This window comes from Sciurus carolinensis, chromosome 17, assembly GCF_902686445.1.
Source record: "Sciurus carolinensis chromosome 17, mSciCar1.2, whole genome shotgun sequence".
NCBI classification, from domain to species: Eukaryota; Metazoa; Chordata; class Mammalia; order Rodentia; family Sciuridae; genus Sciurus; species Sciurus carolinensis.
This window is the reverse complement of record NC_062229.1, coordinates 19,205,661-19,231,933: the sequence shown is the minus strand read 5'-3', so window position 1 is coordinate 19,231,933 and position 26,273 is coordinate 19,205,661. Positions and strand designations below refer to the sequence as shown.

General features: G+C 44.5%; 3 protein-coding genes across 3 annotated transcripts; all 3 read left to right on the top strand.

Annotated features, from left to right (window-relative positions):
- Nucleotides 1-5,738: 5,738 nt before the first annotated feature.
- On the top strand, nucleotides 5,739-19,214 carry LOC124968207 (protein preY, mitochondrial-like). Its single transcript, XM_047530498.1, is given in 3 exon segments — nucleotides 5,739-5,856; nucleotides 18,777-19,005; nucleotides 19,007-19,214. Coding segments are annotated over 3 exon segments (555 nt in total).
- On the top strand, nucleotides 19,164-19,637 carry LOC124969112 (phosphatidylinositol N-acetylglucosaminyltransferase subunit Y). Its single transcript, XM_047531940.1, has one exon. It carries the CDS (start codon nucleotides 19,304-19,306, stop codon nucleotides 19,517-19,519), a length of 216 nt encoding a protein of 71 aa, XP_047387896.1. The 5' UTR covers nucleotides 19,164-19,303; the 3' UTR covers nucleotides 19,520-19,637.
- Nucleotides 19,638-24,049: 4,412 nt separating this feature from the next.
- LOC124968206 (olfactory receptor 10T2-like) lies at nucleotides 24,050-25,778 on the top strand. The gene is made up of 2 exons (XM_047530496.1): nucleotides 24,050-24,076; nucleotides 24,825-25,778. Exons 1-2 carry the CDS (start codon nucleotides 24,050-24,052, stop codon nucleotides 25,776-25,778), a joined length of 981 nt encoding a protein of 326 aa, XP_047386452.1.
- The last annotated feature ends 495 nt before the right edge of the window (nucleotides 25,779-26,273 follow it).

Here is a 26,273-nt window from a genome sequence, read left to right as displayed (position 1 = left end):
AGCGTAATGATGTTTGTCTCATTCCACCATTTTCCTTTCCTTGTAAATAGGTATTTTCTAGTGTACTACTTTAATTCTCTTGTCATTTCTTTTATTATGGTTTTTTTTTTTGGGGGGGTACTGGGGATTGAACTCAGGGGTGCTTAAGCACTGAGCCACATCCCCAGCCCTTTTTTTTGGTATTTTTAGAGACAGGATCTTGCTGAATTGCTTAAGGCCTTACTAAGTTGCTGAGGCTGGCTTTGAACTCGCAATCCTCCTGCCTCAGCCTCCTGAGTCGCTGGGATTACAGGTGTGTGCCACAGCACCCAGTTTATGATGTATTTTTGAGTCATTATCTCAGCGATTGCTCTGGAGATAACAGGTAGCCTCATAATTTATAAAAATCTAGTTTGGATTAATACCAACTTAATTTCATCAGGCAGGCATTCAAAAAAACAAAGGAAATAATTCAAGGTAAAACACAGCTTGCATTTATCACCCAACTTATGAAGTGAAAACATCTCAAATAAAGCCGATGCCCCACATAATCTTTTTTAGTTCCAGGAAGCTGGGATGCTGGGCATGGGCAGCCAGCTGTAGCTTGCTGTTGGCCTCAGGATCACGAGGGTGCACAGCGGTACTCGCTGTGGACTATGTTGCCAGTATCGTTCAGATACGACTCAATAGATCCCATGAGACACACAACGCTTTATTAAGAAGGAGGTTTTATGTGAGACAGTTCCGCTCAACCTCAAGACGAGGGAGGCGTTTTGAGCACATCTAAGGCAGCTGTTTACTAGGTAGATAAACAGTACCCGTGTGGAAGGCGTATTTAAACCACGTGACTGCACTGAGGAGGTGACCAGATTTAGGAAGAGAGGCAAGGTCGAAACCCTGGACAGCTCCAAAGTTAGGGTAGCCAGAGAGGCGAAAGAAGAAGCAGTGGTCAGAGGAAAGGGACAAACCTTGTGCAGTAGATGCTGTCACTCCCTGCCCAGCTCCTCGTGCTCTGCCCACGTCCGGGCATATTACCCTGCCCTCCAGTGCCCAGTGGCTGCCTCCATGTGGCTGAGGACTTTCTCTGGACACCAAAGCTTACTCTGTTCGATGTGTAGCAGGCTAGGAGTACAGGGAATAACTGTCCCCTGGAGCATCCCGTGTCACTGACCCGACTGAGTTGGTGTTGACAGACCTTGACTCTCTCATCCCTCTGGGCGAATGTTCTAAGCTGTTCCCAGAGGTTGGCAGTGGGGTGGAGCCCACTTGCCCACAGGGAGACCACGGTCTAGAACTGAGTCCTGGGGGATTCTAATAGTGGGGGAAGAGAGAAGGACACTGAGAAGGGGTGGCTAGAGACAAAGCAGCAGCCGTGGACAGCAAGATGGGGCGGGGGACGTTTCCAGGAAGGGGCTTGTCATCTGGGTTCAATGCTCCTTGAAGGTGGAACAGGATGAGGAGGCTTCCAGAGAGCTCACAGGCCAGGGGAGACACAGGAGGACACAGGCAAGAGGAAGAGGAAGAGGAAGTGCACTTTCAGTTTTTTGTTTTGTGTCGTCCTGGAGCTGGGGATGGAACCCAGGGCCTCGTGCACACTCAGCAAGTGCTCCACCAGTGAGCTCCACCCAGGTTCCACGATGTGAAGGGGAGACTCAGGGCCTCGGGGAGCATGGATACTGCATGTGACGCTCCTGGTGTTATGGGGCGCAACTTAAGAACAGACCGATCACCACTGAGAAGTCCAAATTTGAGAGTCTTTATTAAGCCGGCTGGCTGACTGTCTCACTCAATGCCCCAAAAAATGGCTCTTGGGAGAACAGCCCCAACCACAGGATTGTAGGGGTTCTTATACCAAAATCACATCAATCATAAGGACACAGACACAAACCCAAATAAATACAATTTTCTCATACTAGACAAAGGTGCCAAAAATATGCAATGGAGAAAAGATAGCCTCTTCAACAAATGGTGCTGGGAGAATTGGAAATCCATATGTGACAGAATGAAACTAAACCCATATCTCTCACCATGCACAAAAATCAACTCACAGTGGATCAAGGACTTTGAAAACAGACCAGAGACCTTGCATCTTATAGAAGAAAAAGTAGGTCCAAATCTTCACCTTGTTGGCTTAGGATCAGACTTCCTTAACAGGACTCCGATAGTGCAAGAAATAAAAGCCAGAATCAATAACTGGGATAGATTCAAACCAAATAGCTTTCTCTCAGCAAAGGAAACTATCAGCAATGTGAAGAGAGAACATACAGAGTGGGAAAAAATCTTTGCCACTCATACTTCAGATAGAGCACTAATTTCCAGAATATATAAAGAACTCAAAAAACTCTACACGAAGAATACAAATAACCCAATCAATGAATAGGCTAAGGATATGAACAGACGCTTCACAAAAGATCTACAAGCAATCAACAAACATACGAAAAAATGTTCACCATCTTTAGTAATAAGAGAAATGCAAATCAAAACTACACTAAGATTCCATCTCACCCCAATTAGAATGTATATTATCAAGAATACAAGCAACAACAGGTGTTGGAGAGGATGTGGGGAAAAGGTACACTCATACATTGCTGGTGGGGTTGCAAATTAGTGCAGCCACTCTGGAAAGCAGTGTGGAGATTCCTTAGAAAACTTGGAATGGACCCACCATTTGACCCAGCTATCCCACTCCTCGGCCTAGACCCAAAGGACTTAAAATCAGCATACTACAGAGATACAGCCACATCAATGTTCATAGCTGCTCAATTCACAATAGCCAGACTGTGAAACCAACCCAAATGTCCTTCAACTGATGAATGGATAAAGAAACTGTGGTATATATATACAATGGAATATTACTCAGCTATAAAGAATAATAAAATTATGGCATTTGCAGGCAAATGGATGAAATTGGAGAATATCATGCTAAGTGAGATAAGCCAATCTCAAAAAAATCAAAGGATGAACAATCTCGCTGATAAGCGGATGATGACACATAATGGGTGGGAGGGGGGCAAGAATGGAGGAAGGAGGGACTGTATAGAGGGAAAAGAGGAGTGGGAGGGGTGGGGGGGAAGGAAAAAAATAACAATGAATCAAACATCATTACCCTATGTAAATGTATGATTATGCAAATGGTATGGTGTTACTCCATGTACAAACAGAAACAACATGTATCCCATTTTTTTACAATAAAAATAAATTAAAATAAAAAAAAAAGAATAGGCAAAGATGTCTGAGTGAAATCAATGCCTGGTAGTGCATGTGTGTAGTAGTGTGTGTATTACATTTGGAATTTAAGGCAAAAATCAGTTAAAGGGGTAGAGAAGTATTTTTATGTTATTAGATGGCACAATCCAAAAGCCTTTTACACTTGGGTCTTCATATCCTGAACAGAGCTGTCCAATGTAGAAAGCGCAGTGGGAACTGAAAGAACCCCAGGAGAGCTCGTCACCATGCAGGGCGCTGACCCTCATTCTCTCCACTGGCCGGGTCCGGCACAAGAAATGATGCAAGCACTCAACGGAGGGTCAGCAAGCACACAGAAACAGGCTGTGCAGGGCTTAGTTAATGAATTCTACCAGATTCTACTGAGCACCTGCTCTTTGTTCTATACTGGCAAATTCACAGGGAGTGAGACATAAACATCGCCAGCTCTTGGGGACTCCATTTGGCAAGTAGGCTGTGACGGCCAGTTCCACCTCACAGGGGGGCCTCTCACTTGCAGGGGAGGATGGCATGGCAGAATTGTGGTGCTTCTGGCTAGGGCTGGCAAGTTTCAGGACCTGATGCCAAATGAAAAACCCTGGGCTCAAGCAAGGTCCCCTTCTCACCTGCCATCGAGTTTTTTATTTTCTAATCGAGGTCGTCCACGCTGCCTTGCAGTTGGGGATGCTCGTGAGGTCGGTGGAGATGCAGGTGCTGGGCTCTTCTACCTGACTGCACGGGAAGCGCCTGTCCAAACCTTTGCCAGGCCTGTGCCTGGGCGCTTGGTTGCGGTTGCTGGGTGGCGGAGGCAGGGGCGAGAAGGTGGTGGGAAGGTGCTGGCGTGCCTGTGGTGATGAGGGACGCAGGTGAGCAGGGTTCTGCACCCTGGCGCGCAGTCTCATTGCAACGCACTGTAAGCACCGTTGAGAATTTTCCAATCGAGCCGGGACAGTGCTGGGTGCTCTGCTTTCCCTCCAGTACAGCCTGAGGAGGGAGAGAGAACTGGAAATAGATGTCAGATCTGCCAAGCCGAGCTTTCTGCCAACATGTTGCATGGAAGAGAAGCATTTCATCACTGAGTTTTCAGCTGGAAGCACAGCTGCTAAACCGAGCAGCGCAGCGAGCCCGGGATTTGTTCGCTCTGGCGCTAACTCAGAGGCTTCGAGACCCCAGGCGTCAGCCCCACGTTGAGCAGATGGTGTCACACTACCCTGGTGTTTTCTGCCTTTCTTGTCCCATTCGCAGCCACGACTGAGGGGTAGATGGAAGGTTAATATTGCACAGTGAATTTAACAGGAAATAAGAACAAGCACATAAAACCTTCCTACTGTGCAAAAAAAAAAAAAAAAAAATAAGTGTTGTTGCTATGATACGAAATTACACATTAACATCATGAGATCATCGTCGGAGGGGGAAGTGGGTCAAAACGACCCTTACCTAGGTACAAACTAAAGAATGGTAACTAACATCCACACAATCACTGTTCCCATGGTACATTGGTTAAGAGCAATAAAGATCAACAGAGAGCAATTTTCACTACGTAGGAGTTGCCATTGTATTTTTTTTTTTGGGGGGGGGGACTTGAAAAAAATTTAATCATTTATATATTCATATACATATTTAAAAACCTTGGAAAACAGTACAGAGGATACCATTCTTACTTAACTGATGATCTGGGGAAAAAAACAACAACAAACTTCACATTTTGTGACATGATGGAAAAGATTTCTCACTGAGCTTGTAAGTGACACAAGAACTGCTGTCTCTACTGGCATAGGACACTGTAGTGCAGGGCACAGCTGATATACTATAAACAAGCAAAAGTAAAAGCCTCAGAATTAAAAGAAATTCAAGCTCAAACTCATTATTCTTAGAGGGCATGATTACAAAAATAGAAAGTGAAAAAACTTACAAGGTAAACTATTAAAATTAATGAATTTTATCAGTTATATTTTTATGTAGCAGCAATAAGCACTTAGAAAATAAAAAAAATTTAAAAGGTTCTGCAGAGCAAAGGAAACAACAGAGTGAGAAGACAGTCCACAGATAAGGAGAAACTCTTTGCCAGTTACTCCGCCAACAGAAGAGTAATAGCCAAAATAGATGAGCCATTGTGTTATTAAACATGTCACACCAAGTAACTGATGATGGGCACAGAGGCGGGTGTTCCCATGGGAGAAACTTATTTCCTACATAACATGGAGTCTCAGAGCAAAATGGAGTCTGTTTAGTCATTTCCCTTAGAGTCTGGCCTATCACATTCTCATGGAGTCAGATCTGGCAGCCCATCACACTGGGTCAATCAGGGAAGGCTTTCTGGAGTGGGTAATACTGCAGATGTGTCTTTCAGGACAAGCAGGGGTTTGTCGGAAGTCTAGGAAGAATTTGTGTACATTTATGAATATGTAGTGACAAATCCCGTCATAAAAAAATGTAGAAAAAAAATCAGGAGAGGGGCAAAGTGGTGTAAAAGAGCATGAAAATCTGGTGGGTCTTCACCTCGTTTGTTTCTTGATGGTTGATCTGTGTGTGGATGAGCGTCGGTTTGCGGAGCAATGGCTGCATTTGGAATTAGAGAAGGCAGCAGGGGCCAGATCACAAGGGTCTTGGATGTGCGGATGGGCAATCTGAAACTGTACTTTGAGAGCGTGGGGAACCATGGAAGGTCCTCGAGTAGGGGGGACACAGCTGGAGCCCGGAGTTCAGGTGGCCAGTGCAGAGGAGGAACTGGTGGGACCTCTTGCTACAGAGCAGAAGGTCGCAGGCTGGAGCGGGGGTGGCGCTGAGGGCCTGGGGAGATGTTGGGGAGAAGAATGGAGATGTGGTGACTGCTAACATCCGAGCAGAGGGCGGGGCCTGGGAGACGGAGTGTCCAGGCAACGTGAAGCCTGGGCAGCGTCTGTGTCATGATATGCAGCATCTTCTTCCTCCCTGGGAGGGCAGGGCCTGGGGCTGGGCACTCCTGGGGGACCAGGAGCATTGATGGGCTAGGCGTGCATGTGTGATTGCCTTCAGGAGGGAAATGCCAATTAGTCCGTCCCCAGTTCTGAGCCTTCAGGGGCTGAGGAACAGACCCTGGGGTCTCCCGTCTCCAGAGCCAAGAAGCCCTCAGGCATCAATAGCCTGAGCTCTGGGGGGCTTGTTAGTGACTCAAGGGTCCCCTGGGACAGCAACTCCAGGGATCCCTGGAATATCAGGACCTGGGTCCTTAGTCCCTCCCTTCAGGCAGAAGGATGCTAGTAGGGACAGTGTGAGCCTTTCTGTGTCATGGTGAGTGTGACCTCAGGGCTTTCGCCTGGCTGGAGAAGTCACGGAGACCTATCCTGGGCCTTAGGACTGAGATTCAAAACTGAGTGTAGGGAGAGTGGCCTTGCGGAGTGTCAGAATATTCACCCCAAACCACCAGGCAGTGATGGATTTGGAAGGAGATTGCCGGAGAGCTGTTCAATTGTCTTTTTTTTTGGCATTGGGATTGAACTCTGTCTCGTGCACACTAGGCAAGTGCTGTATCAGTAAGCTACACCCCGGCCCTTTTAATTTTGAGACAGGGTTTCTCTAAGTTACCCAGGCTGGACTTGAACTTGTAATCGTCCTGCCTCAGCCTCCTGATTAGCTGGGACAATAGGCGCCGGACACCACATCTGGCTATTAGATCATTTCTTTATGAGAAAAAACTGGATGTGAAATTACAGAGCGGCTTTGGTGATGTGGCATATGGGCCACTTGTGTGCTGTTACTACCTGCCAGGCAGGGACAGTGGCAGAGGACCAACTGCAACTCTCACATGGAAGCAACGGTACTCACTCACCATGCTTTTTTTTTTTTTTTTTTTTTTAATGTTTTTGATTAGTTCATTATGGGACTGGGGATATAGCTCAGTTGGTAGAGTGCTTGCCTTGCAAGCAGAAGGCCCTGGATTCAATCCCCAGCACCACCAAAAAAAATAACAACAAAAAGAATTAGTTCATTATGGTTATACATAATATTGGGGTTTCTTTGACATGATTATACAAGCATGGACTATAATTTGCTTCAAATTAGTCCCTAGTACTTCCCTTCCCTGCTCCTCCCCCTGTTCCCTTTACTCTATTCTATTGCTCTTTCTTCTATTTATCTATGGTTTCTAAAAAATTCTCCATTTTTTTGGTGGGGGGGTGGGTACCAGGGATTGAACTCTGGGACACTCAACCACTGAGTCACATCCCCAGCCCTTTTTAAATATTTTATTTAGAGACCAGGTCTCACTGAGTTGCCTTGCTGTTGCTGAGGCTGGGTTTGAACTTGTGATCCTCCTGTCTCAGATTCCTAAGCCGCTGGGATTACAGGTAGGCATCACTGTGCCTGATGAATTCTCCATTCTTGATTGGTTCCAACTTGATGCATGGAAAGTGCTGTCTTTCAAAAAATCGAGGTGAAGTCCACATAGCATTAAGTGAGCATTAAAGTAGACCATTCAGCGTTACTGGAGACATCAGTATGTTGTGCAAACACCACTTCTCTCTGGTTTCAAGAAATTGTCATCATTCCAAAAGAAACCCCTCATTTATATGCACCCACTCTCCATTCCCCTCCCCCAGTCTCTGGCAACCACGGTGCTGTCTGTCTCTATGGATTTACACAGTCTGGAAATTTCACATAAATGTCATCACACAATCTGTGGCATTTGGTGTCCGGCTTCTCTCACTGAGCATCATATTTCTATCGAGTTGTGATTTTGGATACCAGACCGTCATGGTTTTATGGGGACTCAGTTTACGATGTGCCCATTTCCTGATCCATTTGTCAGCTGATGGACATTTGGGTCATTTCTACCTTTTGGTGTTTGTGAGGGTGCTGCTGCTATAAACATTTGTGTGGAAGTTCTTATTCAAAAGACCGTCTTCAGTTCCTTCGGGTCTATACCTAAGAGTGGCAATGCCGGGCCCCGTGATAACCCAGGGGTTTAATTTTGAAGAACAAGCTATCTCGTTTCAACTTGCATTTCTTCAATTATCACAAAACTAAAACACCTTTGCTCCAAATGGCATTGGATGTTTGCATTTTCCACCTGCTCACTGTTAGCCTTGGGCAGGAGGGGCCTCTGCCCTGCTAGGGATGCTTCTGGGGACCCTATCTGGGCCTCTTCTATCCCATCCCACCCTGAGGCATGCCGTTTCCACAAAGCCAAGAGTGTGTGTTGACTTGAGCTTGCACCCCATTGTAAGCAATGCAGCCCAGGACCCCACAACTGCCTGCTTAGGTGGCTGCCAGGCACCAGCGGGTCTGAGAGTGCACCCCTTGCCTGGTGCCATCCCTGTGTCCTGGGCCTCACTGCTGTGTGTGTGCCTTGGAGGTGGCCAGGTGTGGCTGCTGGAGGAGGCTGCAACCTTGGTTGCAAGGCTGGGGTGCCCGTACAGGTGCACGTGAGGTCCCCTGGTGTGCTGGCTGGATTCTGGGTGGGAAGAGAAGGGACAGGCCATGGGTCAAGAGCAGGTTCAGGGTGCTTCCCACACCACACCAGCCTCTGCTGTGGCCTCTGAAGAGACCAGCAGTTCCATATTTGATTCTGACTTTTCAAGTCATCAGGAAGTATGTTGTTGCTATTATTATTATTTTTTGTGGTGCTGGGATTGAACACAGGGCCTCGGACATGCTAGGTCAGCACTCTGCCACTGAGCTAAACTCCCAGCCCAAGAAGGGAGTTAGAATCCAGGTGGCTCTCTGCACCCTTGAATTCAGTAACCAGGGATCAAAAATGTAGTCAGGCTTGCTGTGATTGTATTTGTGCTGAACGTGTGTACGCTTGTTTTCTTGTGGATATTCCTTAGATGATACAGTGTAACAACTATTTAGGTAGCATTCACATTGTATTAGGTATCATAAATCATCTAGGAATGATTTAAAGTTAAGAACAGGAAGCATAGGTTATATGCAAATACTGTGCTATTTTACATAGGGGACTTCGGTATTCCCAGATTTTGGCAGGGGTGATGTCTCTATTCCCAGATTTTGGCAGGAGTGATGTCTCCAGAATGAATACCCTAGGATAACAAAGAAGAAATGTGTATTTAATTTAACTCGTAGGTTTATTTTTCCTTTTGCTTGTGCGTTTTATTTCACAAATTTATTGAATTTATTTTTAACTTTAAACATTCAAACATATGGTGTGTGTGGCCTTCATTTGAACTCTAGAAATGATGGGGGTGTGTGGGTCTGTATGTTCGTTATTTTCTTAATGATTTGTAGGAGTTAAAACTAGGCTGGGTGTAGAGGTGCACACCTGTAATTCCAGGTACTCAGGAGGCTGAGGCAAGGGGATCACAAGCTTGAGACCAGCCTGGACAAGCTCAGTGACCATGACAGAGCATCCCTGGCTTCAATGTATGAAAAAAGTTAAACATGGTGTAGATTGCAGCTTTTTCTAGTTTGTGATTTGCTTATGTGTTTTTCTCAATTTAATAACTCTGTAATGTTCAGGAATTCCACCTTTTACATAGTCACATCTAATTACTTTTTTCTCTGGGAAGTCTTCCATATAATTGAGTGTCTATCATTCTCTCTCTGTAAAGATGCTGATGGTCTCTCTGGTATTGTTTAATTTACATAAAAAGGCTTCAGACCATCTTTTGGACATCTTTGCTTAGTGTGCCTTTTCTTAGGTCTGGATTTCTTTTTTCTTTTTTTTATTATTGTATACAAATGGGATACATGTTGTTTCTCTATTTGTACATGGAGTCAAGGCATACCATTTGTGTAATCATAAATTTACATAGGGCAATGATGTTTGATTCATTATTTTTTTCCCCTTCCCCCCCAACCCTCCCACCCCTCTTTTCCCTCTATACAGTCCTTCTTTCCTCCATTCTTACCACCCTCCTTATCCCTAACCCTAAACCTAACCCTAATGCTAACCCCTCCCACCCCCCATTATATGTCCTCATCCGCTTATCAGTGAGATCATTCGTCCTTTAGTTTTTCGAGATTGGCTTATCTCACTTAGCATGATATTCTCCAATTTCATCCATTTGCCTGCAAATGCCATAATTTTATCATTCTTCATTGCGGAGTAATATTCCATTGTATATATATACCACAGTTTCTTTATCCATTCATCAATTGAAGGGCATCTAGGTTGGTTCCACAATCTGGCTATGGTGAATTGAGCGGCAATGAACATTGATGTGGCTGTATCTCTGTAGTATGCTGATTTTAAGTCCTTTGGGTATAGGCCGAGGAGTGGGATAGCTGGGTCAAATGGTGGGTCCATTCCAAGCTTTCTGAGGAATCTCCATACTGCTTTCCAGAGTGGCTGCACTAATTTGCAACCCCATCAGCAATGTATGAGTGTACCTTTTTCCCCACATCCTCTCCAACACCTATTGTTGCTTGTGTTCTAGATAATTGCCATTCTAATTGGGGTGAGATGGAATCTTAGTGTAGTTTTGATTTGCATTTCTCTTATTACTAGAGATGATGAACATTTTTTCATATATCTGTTGATTGCTTGTACATCTTCTTCTGTGAAGTGTCTGTTCATTTCCTTAGCCCATTTGTTGATTGGATTATTTGTATTCTTCGTGTAGAGTTTTTTGAGTTCTTTATAGATTCTAGAAATTAGCGCTCTATCTGAAGTATGAGTGGCAAAGATATTCTCCCACTCTGTAGGCTCTCTCTTCACATTACTGAGAGTTTCCTTTGCTGAGAGAAAGCTTTTTAGTTTGAATCTATCCCAGTTATTAATTCTTGCTTTTATTTCTTGTGCTATGGGAGTCCTGTTAAGGAAGTCTGATCCTAAGCCAACAAGTTGAAGGTTTGGACCTACTTTTTCTTCTATAAGATGCAGGGTCTCTGGTCTGATTCCAAGGTCCTTGATCCTTTTTGAGTTGAGTTTTAATTGGGTTTAATTTCATTCTGTTGCATATGGTTTTCCAGTTTTCCCAGCACCATTTGTTGAAGAGGCTATCTTTTCTCCATTGCATATTTTTGGCACCTTTGTCTAGTATGAGAAAATTGTATTTATTTGGGTTTGTGTCCGTGTCCTCTATTCTGTACCATTGATCTACCTGTCCATTTTGGTACCAATACCATGCGATTTTTGTTACTATTGCTTTGTAGTAGAGTTGAAGATCTGGTATTGCGATACCCTTGCTTCGCTCTTTCTACTGAGGATTGCTTTAGCTAGTCTGGGTTTTTTATTCTTCCAGATGAATTTCATAATTGCTTGCTCTATTTCTGTAAGGTACATCATTGGGATTTTAATTGGAATTGCATTGAATCTGTATAACACTTTAGGTAGTATGGCCATTTTGACAATATTAATTCTTCCTATCCAAGAACATGGGAGATCTTTCCATCTTCTAAGGTTTTCTTTAATTTCTTTCTTTAGTGTTCTGTAGTTCTCATTGTAGAGGTCTTTCACCTCTTTTGTGAGATTGATTCCCAAGTATTTTATTTTTTTCGATGCTATTGTGAATGGGGTAGTTTTCCTAACTTCTCTTTCTGAAGATTCATCACTTATGTATAAAAATGCATTGGATTTATGAGCATTGATCTTGTAACCTGCTACTTTACTGAATTCACTTATGAGTTCTAAAAGTTTTCTGGTGGAATTTCCAGGTTCCTCTAAATATATAATCATGTCATCAGTGAACAGGGATAGTTTGAGTTCTTCTTTTCCAATTTGTATCCCTTTAATTTCTTTGGTCTGTCTAATTGCTCTGGCTAGAGTTTCAAGGATGCTGTTGAATGGAAGTGGTGAAAGGGGGCATCCCTGCCTTGTTCCAGTTTTTAGGGGGAATGCTTTCAGTTTTTCACCATTAAGAATGATATTAGCCATGGGTTTAGCATAGATGGCCTTTACAATGTTAAGGAATGTTCCCACTATCCCTATTTTTTCTAGTGTTTTGAGCATGAAGGGGTGCTGTATTTTATCAAATGCTTTTTCTGCATCTATCGAAATAATCATGTGATTCTTGACTTTAAGTCTATTGATATGGTGAATGACATTTATTGATTTTCTGATGTTGAACCAACCTTGCATCCCTGGGATGAAACCCACTTGATCATGGTGCACTATCTTTTTAATATGTTTTGTATGCGATTTGCTAAAATTTTGTTGAGAATTTTTGCGTCGATGTTCATTAAGGATATGGTCTGAAATTTTCTTTCCTCGATGTGTCTCTGTCTGGTTTAGGAATCAGGGTAATATTGGCTTCATAGAATGAGTTTGGGAGAGTTCCCTCCTCTTCTATTTTATGGAATACTTTGAGAAGTATTGGAATGAGTTCTTCTTTAAAAGTTTTGTAGAACTCGGCTGAGAACCCATCTGGTCCTGGACTTTTCTTTGTTGGAAGGCTTTTGATGACTTCTTCTATTTCATTACTTGAAATTGGTCTATTTAAATTGTGTATGTCCTCCTCGTTCAGTTTAGGCAATTCATATGTCTCTAGAAACCTGTGATGTCTTCGAAATTTTCTATTTTGTTGGAGTATAGATTTTCAAAATAGCTTCTAATTATGTTTTGTATTTCGGTCGTGTCTGTTGTGATATTTCCTTGTTCATTCCGAATTTTAGTGATTTGGGTTTTCTCTCTTCTTCTCTTTGTTAGTGTGGCTAAAGGTTTATCAATTTTGTTTATTTTTTCGAAGAACCAACTATTTATTTTGTCAATTTTTTGTATTGTTTCTTTCGTTTCAATTTCGTTGATTTCAGCTCTCAGTTTAACTATTTCCTGTCTTCTACTACTTTTGGTGTTGGTCTGTTCTTCTTTTTCTAGGGCTTTGAGCTGTAGTGTTAGGTCATTTATTTTTGAGTTTTACTTCTTTTATTAAATGCGCTCCATGAAATAAATCTTCCTCTAAGTACCGCTTTCATAGTGTCCCAGAGATTTTGATATGTTGTTTCTTTGTTCTCGTTTACCTCTAAGAATTTTTTAATTTCCTTCCTAATATCTTCTGTTATCCATTCATCATATAGTAGCATATTGTTTAATCTCCAGGTGTTGGAGTAGTTTCTGTTTTTTACTCTTTCATTAATTTGTAACTTCAATCCATTATGATCTGATAGAATACAAGGTAGTGTCTCTATCTTCTTGTATTTGCTGACATTAGCTTTGTGGCATAATATATGGTCTATTTTAGAGAAGGATCCATGTGCTGCTGAGAAGAAAGTGTATTCGCTCTTGGTTGGATGGTATATTCTATAAATGTCTGTTAAGTCTAAATTATTGATTGTGTTATTGAGATCTATGGTTTCTTTGTTCAATTTTTGTTTGGAAGATCTGTCCAGTGGTGAAAGAGGCGTGTTAAAATCACCTAGTATTATTGTGTTATGGTCTAGGGGTTTCTAAAATTGAGAAGGATTTGTTTAACATACATGGATGAGCCACTGTTTGGGGCATAGATGTTTATGATTGTTATATCTTGCTGATTTATGCTTCCCTTAAGCAGTATGAAATGTCCTTCTTTATCCCTTCTAACTAACATTGGCTTGAAGTCCACATTATCTGAAATGAGGATGGATACTCCAGCTTTTTTGCTGAGCCCATGTGCATGGTATGTTTTTCCCCATCCTTTCACCTTTAGTCTATGGGTATCTCTTTCTATGAGGTGAGTCTCTTGCAGGCAACATATTGTTGGATCTTTCTTTTAATCCAATCTGCCAGTCTATGTCTTTTGATTGATGAATTCAGGCCATTAACATTCAGGGTTATTATTGAGATATGATTTGTATTCCCAGTCATTTGGTTCATATTTAAAATTTTGACACATCTTGGTTCCTCCTTTATTTGACAGTTCCTTTAGGATAATTCCTCCCTTTGCTGATTTGCTTCTTTGTTTTTTATCTCTTCCTCATGGAATATTTTGCTGAGAATGTTCTGTAATGCTGGCTTTCTTTTTGTAAATTCTTTTAGCTTTTGTTTATCATGGAATGATTTTATTTCATCGTCAAATTTGAAGGTAAGTTTTTGCTGGGTATAAGATTCTTGGTTGGCATCCATTTTCTTTCAGAGCTTGAAAAATGTTGTTCCAGGCCCTTCTAGCTTTTAGGGTCTGGATTGAAAAATCTGCTGATATCCGTATTGGCTTCCCCCTGAATGTAATTTGGTTCTTTTCTCTCACAGCCTTTAAAATTCTGTCTTATTTTGTATGTTAGGTATTTTCATTATAATGTGCCTTGGTGTGGGTCTGTTGTAATTTTGTGTATTTGGAGTCCTATAAGCCTCTTGGACTTGATTTTCCATTTCATTCTTCAGATTTGGGAAATTTTCTGATATTATTTCTTCAAATAGATTGTTCATTCCTTTGGTTTGTTTCTCTAAGCCTTCCTCAATCCCAATAATTCTCAAATTTGGCCTTTTCATGATATCCCATAGTTCTTGGAGATTCTGTTCATGATTTCTCACCATCTTCTCTGTTTGTTCAACTTTGTTTTCGAGGTTAAATATTTTGTCTTCAATATCTGAAGTTCTGTCTTCCAGGTGTTCTATCCTATTGGTTATGCTTTCTATGGAGTTCTTAATTTGGTTTATTGTTTCCTTCATTTCAAGGATTTCTGTTTGGTTTTTTTTCAATATCTCTAACTCTTTATTGAAATGATCTTTTGCTTCCTGAATTTGCTCTGTTAACTGTCGATTGGTGCGATCGTTCAATGCCTGCATTTGCTCTTTCATCTCATCGTTTGCTTCCCTAATCATTTTAATTATGTACATTCTGAACTCCCTTTCTGTCATTTCTTCTGCCATGCTGTCGTTGGATTTTATTGATGTAACATCTAGATTTGTTTGGGGCATTTTCTTCCCTTGTTTTCTCATATTGTTCAGGGATCAGTGGGTCATTAAGATATTGCAGATTTCCTCTATCAACTTATAATGTCCCTGAAGATTGCTAGTATATCCCCTCTTATCCTTCAGTAGCCTGAAGTCTTGGAGGAGGTTGATAATGCAGAGCTCCACGAAGAAGCTGCCTCTCTAGGTGTGGTAACCCTCAGGTGGCGTATATTCCCTGCTAGTGGGCGGAGGTGCCTCCACTTGTTGACCAATGGTCATCCAATGGGGAAGTAGGCTGCGGGCTGAGGCAAGGCCTGTTTGTGCCTATGTCTCTGACTTTACCGTCCCTGTGGGAAAACCTCCCCCGGCCGGGAAGAGTCACTCGGTGGGGACGTCTCGCTAGTCAGTTGCCCTCCTAGAGGTTCCCCTCAATCTACAACTACCACCTGGGCTGGGCTGTCTTCTTCTGCAACGATCCCAGGGGCCCGGACCTACGTCCTGGGCCTGGGAGCCTCACCCTTCGCAGGCGAGTCTCCTTAGGCTGCCTCTCCCAGTGAATCTGCCCGCAGTCCTGGAAACTTCGCTCCGCCCCTAGGCGTGTCTCTGTGCGGCTCTTCCAGCAAGAAGCCACCTAGCTCCTGGGACCCTGCTCTGCACCAATCGCCTGGCTATGCAGCCCCTCCCCTGAGCCACCACCTGGAGCCCCGTACAATAGCTCCGAGACACAGAGACCCGCCACACACCTCCTCCTCCGGACAGCCGCCCGGTTTCCGACGCAGTCACTAGGAATCCAAACAACTCACTTTGGGTCTCCTCCTCCCACCAACCACCCGTAGCCCTAGGCAGTCACTCCAAGTCCAAGTGACCCGCCCTGTTCCTCCTCCTCCTCCTTGGGGTAGCCCCCCGGGTGTTCAGGAGCGGTGGCTCCGAGACCAGGTGACTCACCACGCTCCTTCTCCAGGCAGGCCACCGGTGTTCAGGAGCGGTTGCTTTTAGTCCAATCAACTCACCACTCGCCTCCTCCTCTGGCAACCGCCTGTGGTTCTGATGCAGTCACTCCCAGACTAAGCGTCCCACCGCTCTCCTCCTCCAGGCAGGCCACCAGTGTTCTGGAGCAGCTCCTCCGAGTTCAAACAGTTCGTCACGCAGCTCCTCCTTCGGCAACCGCCCGCAGCTCTGATGCAGTCACTCCCAGACCAAGCGTCCCGCCGTGCTCCTCCTCTTCCTCCGGGCAGTCCCCCGGCGCTCAGGAGCGCCCACTCTGAGTTCAAACAGCTCACCACGCAGCTCCTCCTCTGGCAACCGCCCGTGGCTCTGATGCAGTCACTCCTAGACCCAAGCGACCCGCCGGGCCTCTCCTCCTCCTCCGGGCAACCCCCCGGTGTTCGGAAGCGGTCACTCTGGGTCCAAACAGCTCACCACGCAGCTCCTCCCCAGGCAGCCGCCCGGAGCCCCAGCGGCTGCTTGAGTCCAAGTGCTGTGCTGAGCCGCCTCCTCTATGATGATCCCAGTTGTCCGTGTTTACCGCTCCAGCGGGGGGATGGGCGTCTCGCCGAGCAACTCCACCTCACAAATTCCCTGCGTTCCGGGGCTACTGCCCCATCCGGGACGCCTCCCCAACAGGAGAGACTCACCCGGCAGCTTTGAGTTGGTCCCAAGTCTCTCACTATCTCCTCCTTTGAATCTTGCGTCCTGGAGCAGCGTGAAATGCAGCCGCCCTCTAGTCCGCCATCTTGGCCCCCCTTTTCTAGTGTTTTGAGCATGAAGGGGTGCTGTATTTTATCAAATGCTTTTTCTGCATCTATCGAAATAATCATGTGATTCTTAACTTTAAGTCTGTTGATATGGTGAATGACATTTATTGATTTCCAGATGTTGAACCAACCTTGCATCCCTGGGATAAAACCCACTTGATCGTGGTGCACTATCTTTTTAATATGTTTTGTATGCGATTTGCTAAAATTTTGTTGAGAATTTTTGCGTCGATGTTCATTAAGGATATTGGTCTGAAAATTTCTTTCCTCAATGTGTCTCTGTCTGATTTCGGTATCAGGGTGATATTGGCTTCATAGAACGAGTTTGGGAGGGTTCCCTCCTCTTCTATTTCATGAATACTTTGAGGAGTATTGGAATGAGCTCTTCTTTAAAGGTTTTGTAGAACTCGGCTGAGAACCCATCTGGTCCTGGACTTTTCTTTGTTGGAAGGCTTTTGATGACCTCTTCTATTTCATTGCTTGAAGTTGATTTATTTAAGTTGTGTATGTCCTCCTCGTTCAGTTTAGGTAATTCATATGTCTCTAGGAACTTGTTGATGTCTTCGAGGTTTTCTGTTTTGTTGGAGTATAGATTTTCAAAATAGCTTCTAATTATGTTTTGTATTTCAATCGTGTCTGTTGTGATATTTCCTTGTTCATTCCGAATTTTAGTAATTTGAGTTTTCTCCCTCTTTGTTAGTGTGGCTAAGGGTTTATCAATTTTGTTTAGTTTTTCAAAGAACCAACTATTTATTTTGTTAATTTTTCCAATTGTTTCTTTTGTTTCAATTTCATTGCTTTCGGCTCTGATTTTAACTATTTCCTGTCTTCTACTACTTTTGGTGTTGGTCTGCTTTTCTTTTTCTAGGGCTTTGAGCTGTAGTGTTAACTCGTTTATTTGTTGATTTCTACTTCTTTTGTTGAATGCGCCCCATGAAATAAATCTTCCTCTAAGTACTGCTTTCATAGTGTCCCAGAGATTTTGATATGATGTGTCTTTGTTCTCATTTACTTCTAAGAATTTTTTTATTACCCTCCTGATGTCTTCTGTTATCCATTCATCATATAATAGTGTATTATTTAATCTCCAGGTATTGGAGAAGTTTCTGGTTTTTATTCTGTCATTTATTTCTAACTTCAATTCATTATGATCTGATAGAATACAAGGTAGTATCTCTATCTTCTTGTAATTGCTAACAGTAGCTTTGTGGCATAAAATATGGTCTATTTTAGAGAAGGATCCATGTGCTGCTGAGAAGAAAGTGTATTCGTTCTTTGTTGGATGGTATATTCTATATATGTCAGTTAAGTCTAAATTGTTGATTGTGTTATTGAGATCTATGGTTTCTTTATTCAATTTTTGTTTGGAAGATCTATCCAGTGGTGAGAGAGGTGTGTTAAAATCGCCTAGTATTATTGTGTTGTGGTCTATTTGATTTCTGGAATTGAGAAGGATTTGTTTGACGTACGTGGATGAGCCAATATTCAGGCATAGATATTTATGATTGCTATGTCTTGCTGATTTATGCTTCCCTTAAGCAGTATGAAATGTCCTTCTTTATCCCTTCTGACTAGTTTTGGCTTGAAGTCCACATTATCTGAAATGAGGATGGATACTTCAGCTTTTTTGCTGTGTCCGTGTGCATGGTATGTTTTTTCCCATCCTTTCACCTTTAGTCTATGGGTATCTCTTTCTATGAGATGAGTCTCTTGCAGGCAGCATATTGTTGGATTTTTCTTTTTAATCCAATCTGCCAGTCTATGTCTTTTGATTGATGAGTTGAGGCCATTAACATTCAGGGTTATTATTGTGATATGATTTGTATTCCCAGTCATTTGACTCATTTTTGTTTTTTGACATGATTTGGTTTCTCCTTTATTTGGCTATTCCGTTAGGCTAGCGCCTCCTGTTGCTGATTTGCATCGTTGTTTTTCATCTCTTCCTCATGGAATATTTTGCTGAGAATGTTCTGTAATGCTGGCTTTCTTTTTGTAAATTCCTTTAGCTTTTGTTTATCATGGAATGATCTTATTTCATCATCAAATCTGAAAGTAAGTTTTGCTGGGTATAACATTCTTGGTTGGGCTCGCAGCACCAGGGGCGGGGCGTAGCCGACTGTGTGCGAGGAAAGGGGTGCTGAGGGAAGGGAGCGCTACCCCGCTAGCGGAAGGCGCAGGCCCAGCGTTTGCCGGCTGCGGATCATGCTGCAGGCTCGCCTCCAGGCTGTGGAGGAAACGCGCGCCGCCGTCAGCGATCGTTTGTAGGTGCCTCTGCACGACGGGGTCGCTGTCCTTGGCAGATCAGAGCGAGAGGGCGGAAAAAGCCCCGCACTTTCGACCAGGCGCTGCTGGAGTTCCTAGTGTGTCCGCTCTCCAAGAAGCCGCTCAGATATGAAGCCTCAACAAACGAATTGATTAATGAAGAGTTGGGAATAGCCTATCCAATCATTGATGGAATTCCTAATATGATACCACAAGCAGCTAGGACAACACATCAAAATAAGAAACAAGAAGAAACGGAGCAGCACTAGTTCATAATTTTAAAAAATCAGCAATTCAATTTTCTTACTACTATATACCTTTTAAAAACAAGGTGGCGTGTAATAAGTGGGGAAGAAGAATGTTTCTGTCTCTGCCTACGTTGACTGTTCTGATCCCACTGATCTCTTTAGCAGGATTGTTCTACTCTGCCTCTGTGGAAGAAAACTTCCCACAGGGCTGCACCAGTACTGCTAGCCTTTGCTTTTATAGTCTGCTCTTGCCAATAACCATACCAGTCTATGTGTTCTTTCACCTTTGGACTTGGATGGGTATTAAACTATTTAGACATAATTAATGCAGCCACAGCCAAGATGGTAAATATATTACTGTTAGGTCTCAGGTATCTATCTCTGAAAGCTCATTTAGATGCAAATACTGGAGACCCTTTTAGTTTGCAAGAATATTGCTTTGCCTTGCTTGGGCTTAGGACTATGGGAGGTTTAAGCTGCATAAGTGTCTTTGTGCTTTTGTTCTGCCCTTGTTTTTTGAAGATTCTGACTTAGAACTGCTGAATCAGAAAAAACATTTCAACAGTATGTCTTGGAGATTAACACCCCTATTTATCTGAGGACCGTTTATTAGCTTAATATTTGGAATTTTATTTGTTTTAACTTCAGGATTAGTGGTAAAGCCACATCCACGTTAGGGATGACTCAGTTAATCCCAAAGAAGCTTTGGAAGAATAGTTGTAGAGAAATGTATTTGAACTAGTGTTATAAAACTATATAGTAAAATGGAAATTTCATGTACTTAAAACAACTCTGAATTCATAAAATTACCTTAATCTCTTTGGTATCAAATGTTTACATTAATAAAATAAGAAATTAACATTTTCCCATAAAAAAAAAAAAAGATTCTTGGTTGGCATCCGTTTTCTTTCAGGGCTTGGTAAATGTTGTTCCAGGCCCTTCTAGCTTTTAGGGTCTGGATTGAAAAATCCGCTGATATTCTTATTGGTTTCCCCCTGAATGTAATTTGATTGTTTTCTCTCACGGCCTTTAAAATTCTGTCTTTATTTTGTATGTTAGGTATTTTCATAATAATGTGCCTTGGTGTGGGTCTGTTGTAATTTTGTATATTTGGAGTCCTATAAGCCTCTTGTACTTCGTTTTCCATTTCGTTCTTCAGATTTGGGAAATTTTCTGATATTATTTAATTGAATAGATTGTTCATTCCTTGGTTTGTTTCTCTAAGCCTTCCTCAATCCCAATAATTCTTAAATTTGGCCTTTTCATGATATCCCATAATTCTTGTAGATTCTGTTCATGATTTCTTACCAGCTTCTCTGTTTGGCCAATTTTGTTTTCAAGATTAAATATTTTGTCTTCAATGTCTGAGGTTCTGTCTTCCAGGTGTTCTATCCTATTGGTTATGTTTCTATGGAGTTTTCAACTTGGTTTATTGTTTCCTTCATTTCAAGGATTTCTGTTTTTTTTTTTTTTCAGTATCTCTAACTCTTTATTGAAATGATCTCTTGCTTCTCGTATTTGGTCTTTTAACTGTTGATTGGTGCGATCATTTAATGCTTGCATTTGCTCTTTCATCTCCTCCTTCAATGCCTGCATTTGCTCTTTCATCTCCTCATTTGCTTCCCTGATTGTTTTAATTATGTACATTCTGAACTCCCTTTCTGACATTTCTTCTGCTGTGCTGTCATTGGGTTTTATTGATATAGTATCTAGGTTTGTTTGGGACATTTTCTTCCCTTGTTTTCTCATATTGGTCAGATGTCAGTGGGACCCTGAGATATTGCAGATTTCCTCTATTGGCTTATAGTGTCCCTGTAGATTTCCAGTGTATCACCTCCCAGCCTTCAGTAGCCTGAAGTCTTGGAGGAACTTGATAATGCAGTGCTTCCGAAGAAAGCTGCCCCTAGCCCCCTACTGGTTCCAGGGCTTGGAGCTGGCTCTATGCAGAAAGACTCTCACTGGGGGGCCTGCACCGCGCAGTTGGCAGGGTGGGAGGAGCCCACCGCCGGAGTGTGGAAGGCTACCTGGGGAAGACTCTAGCTGCCCTGCCCTGCTCTGATAAGCCGCCCCTATCCGTGCCTGCTGCCCAGTCCGAGCTTCACCCGGTGGGGGAGACTCACCCCGTGGCTCTATTTTAGTCTGAGTCTCTCAATGCCTCCCCTTCTTGAGTCCTGGGTTCTGGAGCGACTGGAGATGCAGTCACCCTCTAGTCTGCCATCTTGGATTGCCCCGTGGAAAGAGCCTGTGGCCGGAGGGGACAGGGCCGCCTGGAGAAGTCTCTGGCTTTCCTGCCCTGATCCCAGAGGCTGTTTGCGGGTCGAAGCTCTCTGTTGGCTTGGGGACTTGTGGCTGACTCTGTGTAGAAAGGCTCTCACTGGGCAGTCTGCTCTGAGAAGCTAGCCTTGAAAGGCGCCTCCCGCCTGAGGGGGCCAGGCTGCTTGGGGAAGTCCCTGGCTGCCCTGTCCTGGTCCCTGAAGCCGCTTGTGGGTCGGAGCTCGCCGCGCTGGTTCTGGGACTTGGAGCTGATTCTGATCAGAAAGGCTCTCACTGGGGGGCTTGCTCCAAGAAACTGGAGAAGCTGGCCGTGTGGGAGGGGCCCTCCGCCGGAGTGTGCAGGGCTACCTGAGGAAGACTCTAGCTGCCCTGCCCTGCTCCGATAAGCCATCTCTATCCGGGCCTGCTGCCCAGGCCGATCTTTACCCGGTGGGGGAGACTCATCCGTGGCTCTGTTTTAGTCCGAGTCCTCAATGCCTCCCCTTCTTGAATCCTGGGTTCTGGAGCGACTGGAGATGCAGTCACCCTCTAGTCCCCCATCTTGGATCACCTCCGGTCTGGATTTCTTAAATGGAATCCTAGATTCTTGGTTTGGGGGTCTCATTTTGCTTTACATTCTGAAGATTTAAAGACACGAATTACATGAAGAGAATCTCACTGGAGTTCCTCCTAAGTTGAATGTCTTTTTGATTTTACTTGTGCTAAAACAGGGGTTGGCAAATTATAGTCTGGGGGGGCCAATATGGCCCCCCACCTGTTTGTATAAACAAAGTTTTATTGAAACACAGCCATGCATACTCATTTCCATAATGCTTATGGCTGCTTGTATCCTAGAATGAGAGAGCCGAGCATTGCAGCAGAGACTAGACAGCCCACAAAGCCAAACTATGCCCTCTCCAGCATACATTTTTACCTCAGTGCTGGATCCACACCACTGTATGCCTCTTGTTTCCTGGTTTTGTTCTCTTCAGGAAAAATGGGCATTCCTCTCTCACCATTTTTTGCTCCAGTTAAGTTCTTTCATGGTCTTGATTGGTCTTTTCTTCCTAACCAGAGTCTCTCCGAACTCCTTGCAGTTTGCCACAACTGCCACTAGATGGCGGAAAAACCAGACCTCTCTTCCTCTCAAAGTAGGCACCCAAGGCTCAGCTGTCAATTAACTTAAAAAATTATACATTTACTTTAATTAACATACACAAATTGTATATAGTTATCACGTCAACGTTATGATGCTTTGAATTATGTAGACATTATGGAATAGCTAAATTGCACTAATTTACACGTGCATTCCCACATAATCTTATCATTTATTTGTGGTGGGAACACTTACAATGTACTCTCAGCTATTTTCAACACTATAATACATTATTGTTAGCTGTAGTCTCCATGTGTGCAATAGGTCTTTTAAATGGATTCCTTTCATCCAACTGAAATTTCCTAACCTTTGACAAACATCTCCTTAACTGCTAACTTTCAAGCCCCTGGTAATAACCTTTTACTGTCTATTTCTAAGAGTTCAACTTTTTTAGGTACCACACGTGAGATCATGTAGTGTTTGTCTTTCTGTGCGTGGTTTATTTCACTGACCCTACGGTCCTCCAGGATCATCCATGTTGGTGTGAATGACAGGATTTTCTTCTTTGGTATATGGCTGGATCATAAGTATTTCATTGCTTATTTGAACCACAATTTCTTCATCCATTGATCTATTGATGGAAACTTAGGTTTCTTCCATGTCTTGGCTGTTGTAAATAATGATGCAATGAAAACAGGCGTGCAGAGGTCTCTTTGACATTCTGAGTTCATCAACTATTTTATTTTTTGCAGTGTTGGGAATCAAACCCAGAGTCTTGCTCACACTAGGCAAGTGCTCTACCCCTGAGCTACACCCCATAGATTAACTCTTGATAAGCAGGGGAAAAAAAATGAACGTTCACGGTTGACGATTACATTCATCTTGACACAAGCACAGTCGTTACTGATGCTGGGGATGGAACCCAGGGCGCTCCACCACTGAGCCGCATTCCCTGCCCTTCTTTGCAACAGGCTCTGGCTAAGTTGCCTAGGCTGGCCTTGAACTTGTGATCCTTTTGCCTCAGCTTTCTGAGTAGCTGGGGTTATAGGTGTGTGCCACAGGCCCTGCTTTTTTATTTATTTATTTATTTTATGAGGGAAGGCAAAAGTGTTGATGCAGTTCTGGGCAGTAGGATTTCTCTTTTCCTTCCCTCCCTCCTCTTTCTCCTTCCTTCCTCCCCTCTCCCTTTTTAATTTTTTTGGCAGTTCAGGGGATTGAGCCCAGGGTCTCACACTTGCAAGCATTTCTGCCCCTGAGTTACACCACCAGACACTTAAGGTGGTGCTGGGTTTGGTTTGGGGATCAACATGATAGGTTTTGCCCTCTCAGGGGTTCTGTTCCCATCCTCCAGCAGACCCTGTGCATCCCTCACCCACATTCCCTAGACTCTTACTGTTTCTTGCTCATCACACTGATGTTGAATCTTCTGTACATTTGATAAGCTGGAAATGTTTGGACACTAACATCTGCTAGGGAAAACCCTCAACCGATCTGAGGGGAGTGGGGCATGAACACGCCAGCCCCTCGCCCAGAGGTGGGCTGACGCCGAGCTGTGTGTCCTCAGCCCTCTCAGGGGCCCCAGGTCACATCAGATCCCAGTTGCTCACAGAGGTCAGTTCCTTGTTACTCCTGCCTGTCTCCCTTTCACTTCCCTCCTCGTGGTTTTGGGGATGTCTCCCACATGAACTATTTACCTTTTTATTCATTTATTTATTTTTGCATTGGGGATTTAAGCCAGGGGTATTTTACTACTGAGCTACATCTCTAGCTCTAGCCCTACTTATTTATTTAGAAAATGGGAATTAAACCCAGGGGTGCTCAACCTCTGAGTCACATTTCCAGTCCCCCTCCACCTTTTTTGCTTTTTCTTTTGAGACAGGGACTTGCCAAGTTGTTGAGGCTGGCCTGGAACTTGAGATCCTCCCGTCTCAGCCTCCCCAGTTGCTGGGAGTACAGGCGGGCACCACCACACCCAGCAACTATTCACTCTTACTCTTGAATCCTTCTCTAGGATCCCTTTCTAGGGACTTTCAACTAGACACGATGTTCTTACTGCCCTCCTCCCACCACATCTCAAGTCTCTTGTCCTTATTTGTCCCTATGATTTTCTTACCTGTGGAGGAGACACTGGCAGCTGGGTGACAGGAGGAAAACCAGTGACTGGGTTCTGGGTGTCTGTGCTGTTGGTAAAGAGGGACGACTCTCCTACCCCACTCTACCTGAGGCCGAGCAGACCCCACCACTCTCTGCTCTATTGCGTTCACTCTGTGCTCTCTTCCCAGGCTCCTGAGAAGCAGCGGGGCAATGGGACTGGGCTAGTGACCGAGTTCGTGCTGGTGGGGTTCTCCAACCTTCCAGACCTGAGGACCACGCTCTTCGCGGTCTTCCTCCTCACCTACCTGGTCACCCTCAGTGGCAACATCACCATCATCGCCATCGTCCATGCGGACCGCACGCTGCACACACCCATGTACCGCTTCCTAGCCGTGCTGTCCCTCTCTGAGACCTGTTACACGCTGGTCACCATCCCCAACATGCTGGCCCATCTGCTGATGGAGAGCCAGGCCATCTCCATCTCTGGCTGCCGGGCTCAGATGTTCTTCTTTCTGGTCCTTGGATGCAACAACTGCTTCCTCCTGACCCTGATGGGTTACGACCGGTACGTGGCCATCTGTCATCCCCTGCGCTACTCGGTGATCATGAGACCCACCGTTTGCCTCTGCCTGGGAGCCTTGGTTTTCTGCTCTGGCTTCTCGGTGGCCCTGATGGAGACCTGCATGATCTTCTCGTCGCCCTTCTGCCGCGGAGACCGTGTGGAGCACTTCTTCTGCGACATCGCCCCGGTGCTGAAGCTCAGCTGCGCCGACAGTGCGCGCAAGGCGCTGGGCATCTTCTTCCTGAGCGTGCTGGTGGTGCTGGTCTCCTTCCTCCTCATCCTCCTGTCCTACGCCTTCATCGTGGCGGCCATCCTGAGGATCCGCTCTGCGGCCGGCCGGCGCAAAGCCTTCTCCACCTGCGCCGCACACCTCACCGTGGTCGTGGTGCATTTTGGCTGCGCCTCTATCATCTACCTGCGGCCAGACTCTGGGGCCAACCCCGCCCAGGACCGCCTGGTGGCGGTGTTCTACACGGTGGTGACGCCGCTTCTCAACCCTGTGGTGTACACTCTGCGCAACCAGGAGGTGAGGGTGGCGCTCAAGAGGACCCTGGCGCGCAGCTGCGGGGTGTTGAGATAAGGACCTGCTTTGCATTATTCACGACCGTTTAGGTTTTCATCAACCTAGGCCCTTGCTGAGACCCAGATCCCCCACCTGGAAAACAAGCTAGTCCTACACCAAACAGAATAGGCGTTATTTACTAGTTTCGGAGACGGTAAAAACTCAATAAAAATATCTCCCCCCCTCCCCCCCCGTTTTCTTGGTTTCATTGATTTTGATGGGATGCAACATAGTCACCAGTGGAGGGCGCCCCTGCTGCCGCCAAAGGTTGGTTCGCAATGTGGGGGGGATAGGGGTGGGGGAGGGGGGTTAGCCAGCAGAGAGCAGGGCTTGTTCTGTGTTCTGCATCCATTTATTTTAAGAGGTAGTTTACTCTGTGTGTGTGTGTGTGTGTGTGTGTGTGTGTGTGTGTGTGTTGCGCGCGCAGGGGGTTGAACCCAGGAGAGCTTAACCATTGGGCCACATCCCATGGCCTTTTTATGTTTTATTTAGAGACAGCGTCTGGCTAAGTTG

Bases quoted from the DNA above. Each gene is read 5' to 3' on its own strand.
- LOC124968206 (XM_047530496.1), top strand. From the start codon at position 24,050: ATGAACACGCCAGCCCCTCGCCCAGAG. The intron at 24,077-24,824 runs GTGGGCTGACGC...CTCTCTTCCCAG, and splicing joins CGCCAGCCCCTCGCCCAGAG to GCTCCTGAGAAGCAGCGGGG.
- LOC124969112 (XM_047531940.1), top strand. From the start codon at position 19,304: ATGTTTCTGTCTCTGCCTACGTTGACTGTTCTGATCCCACTGATCTCT.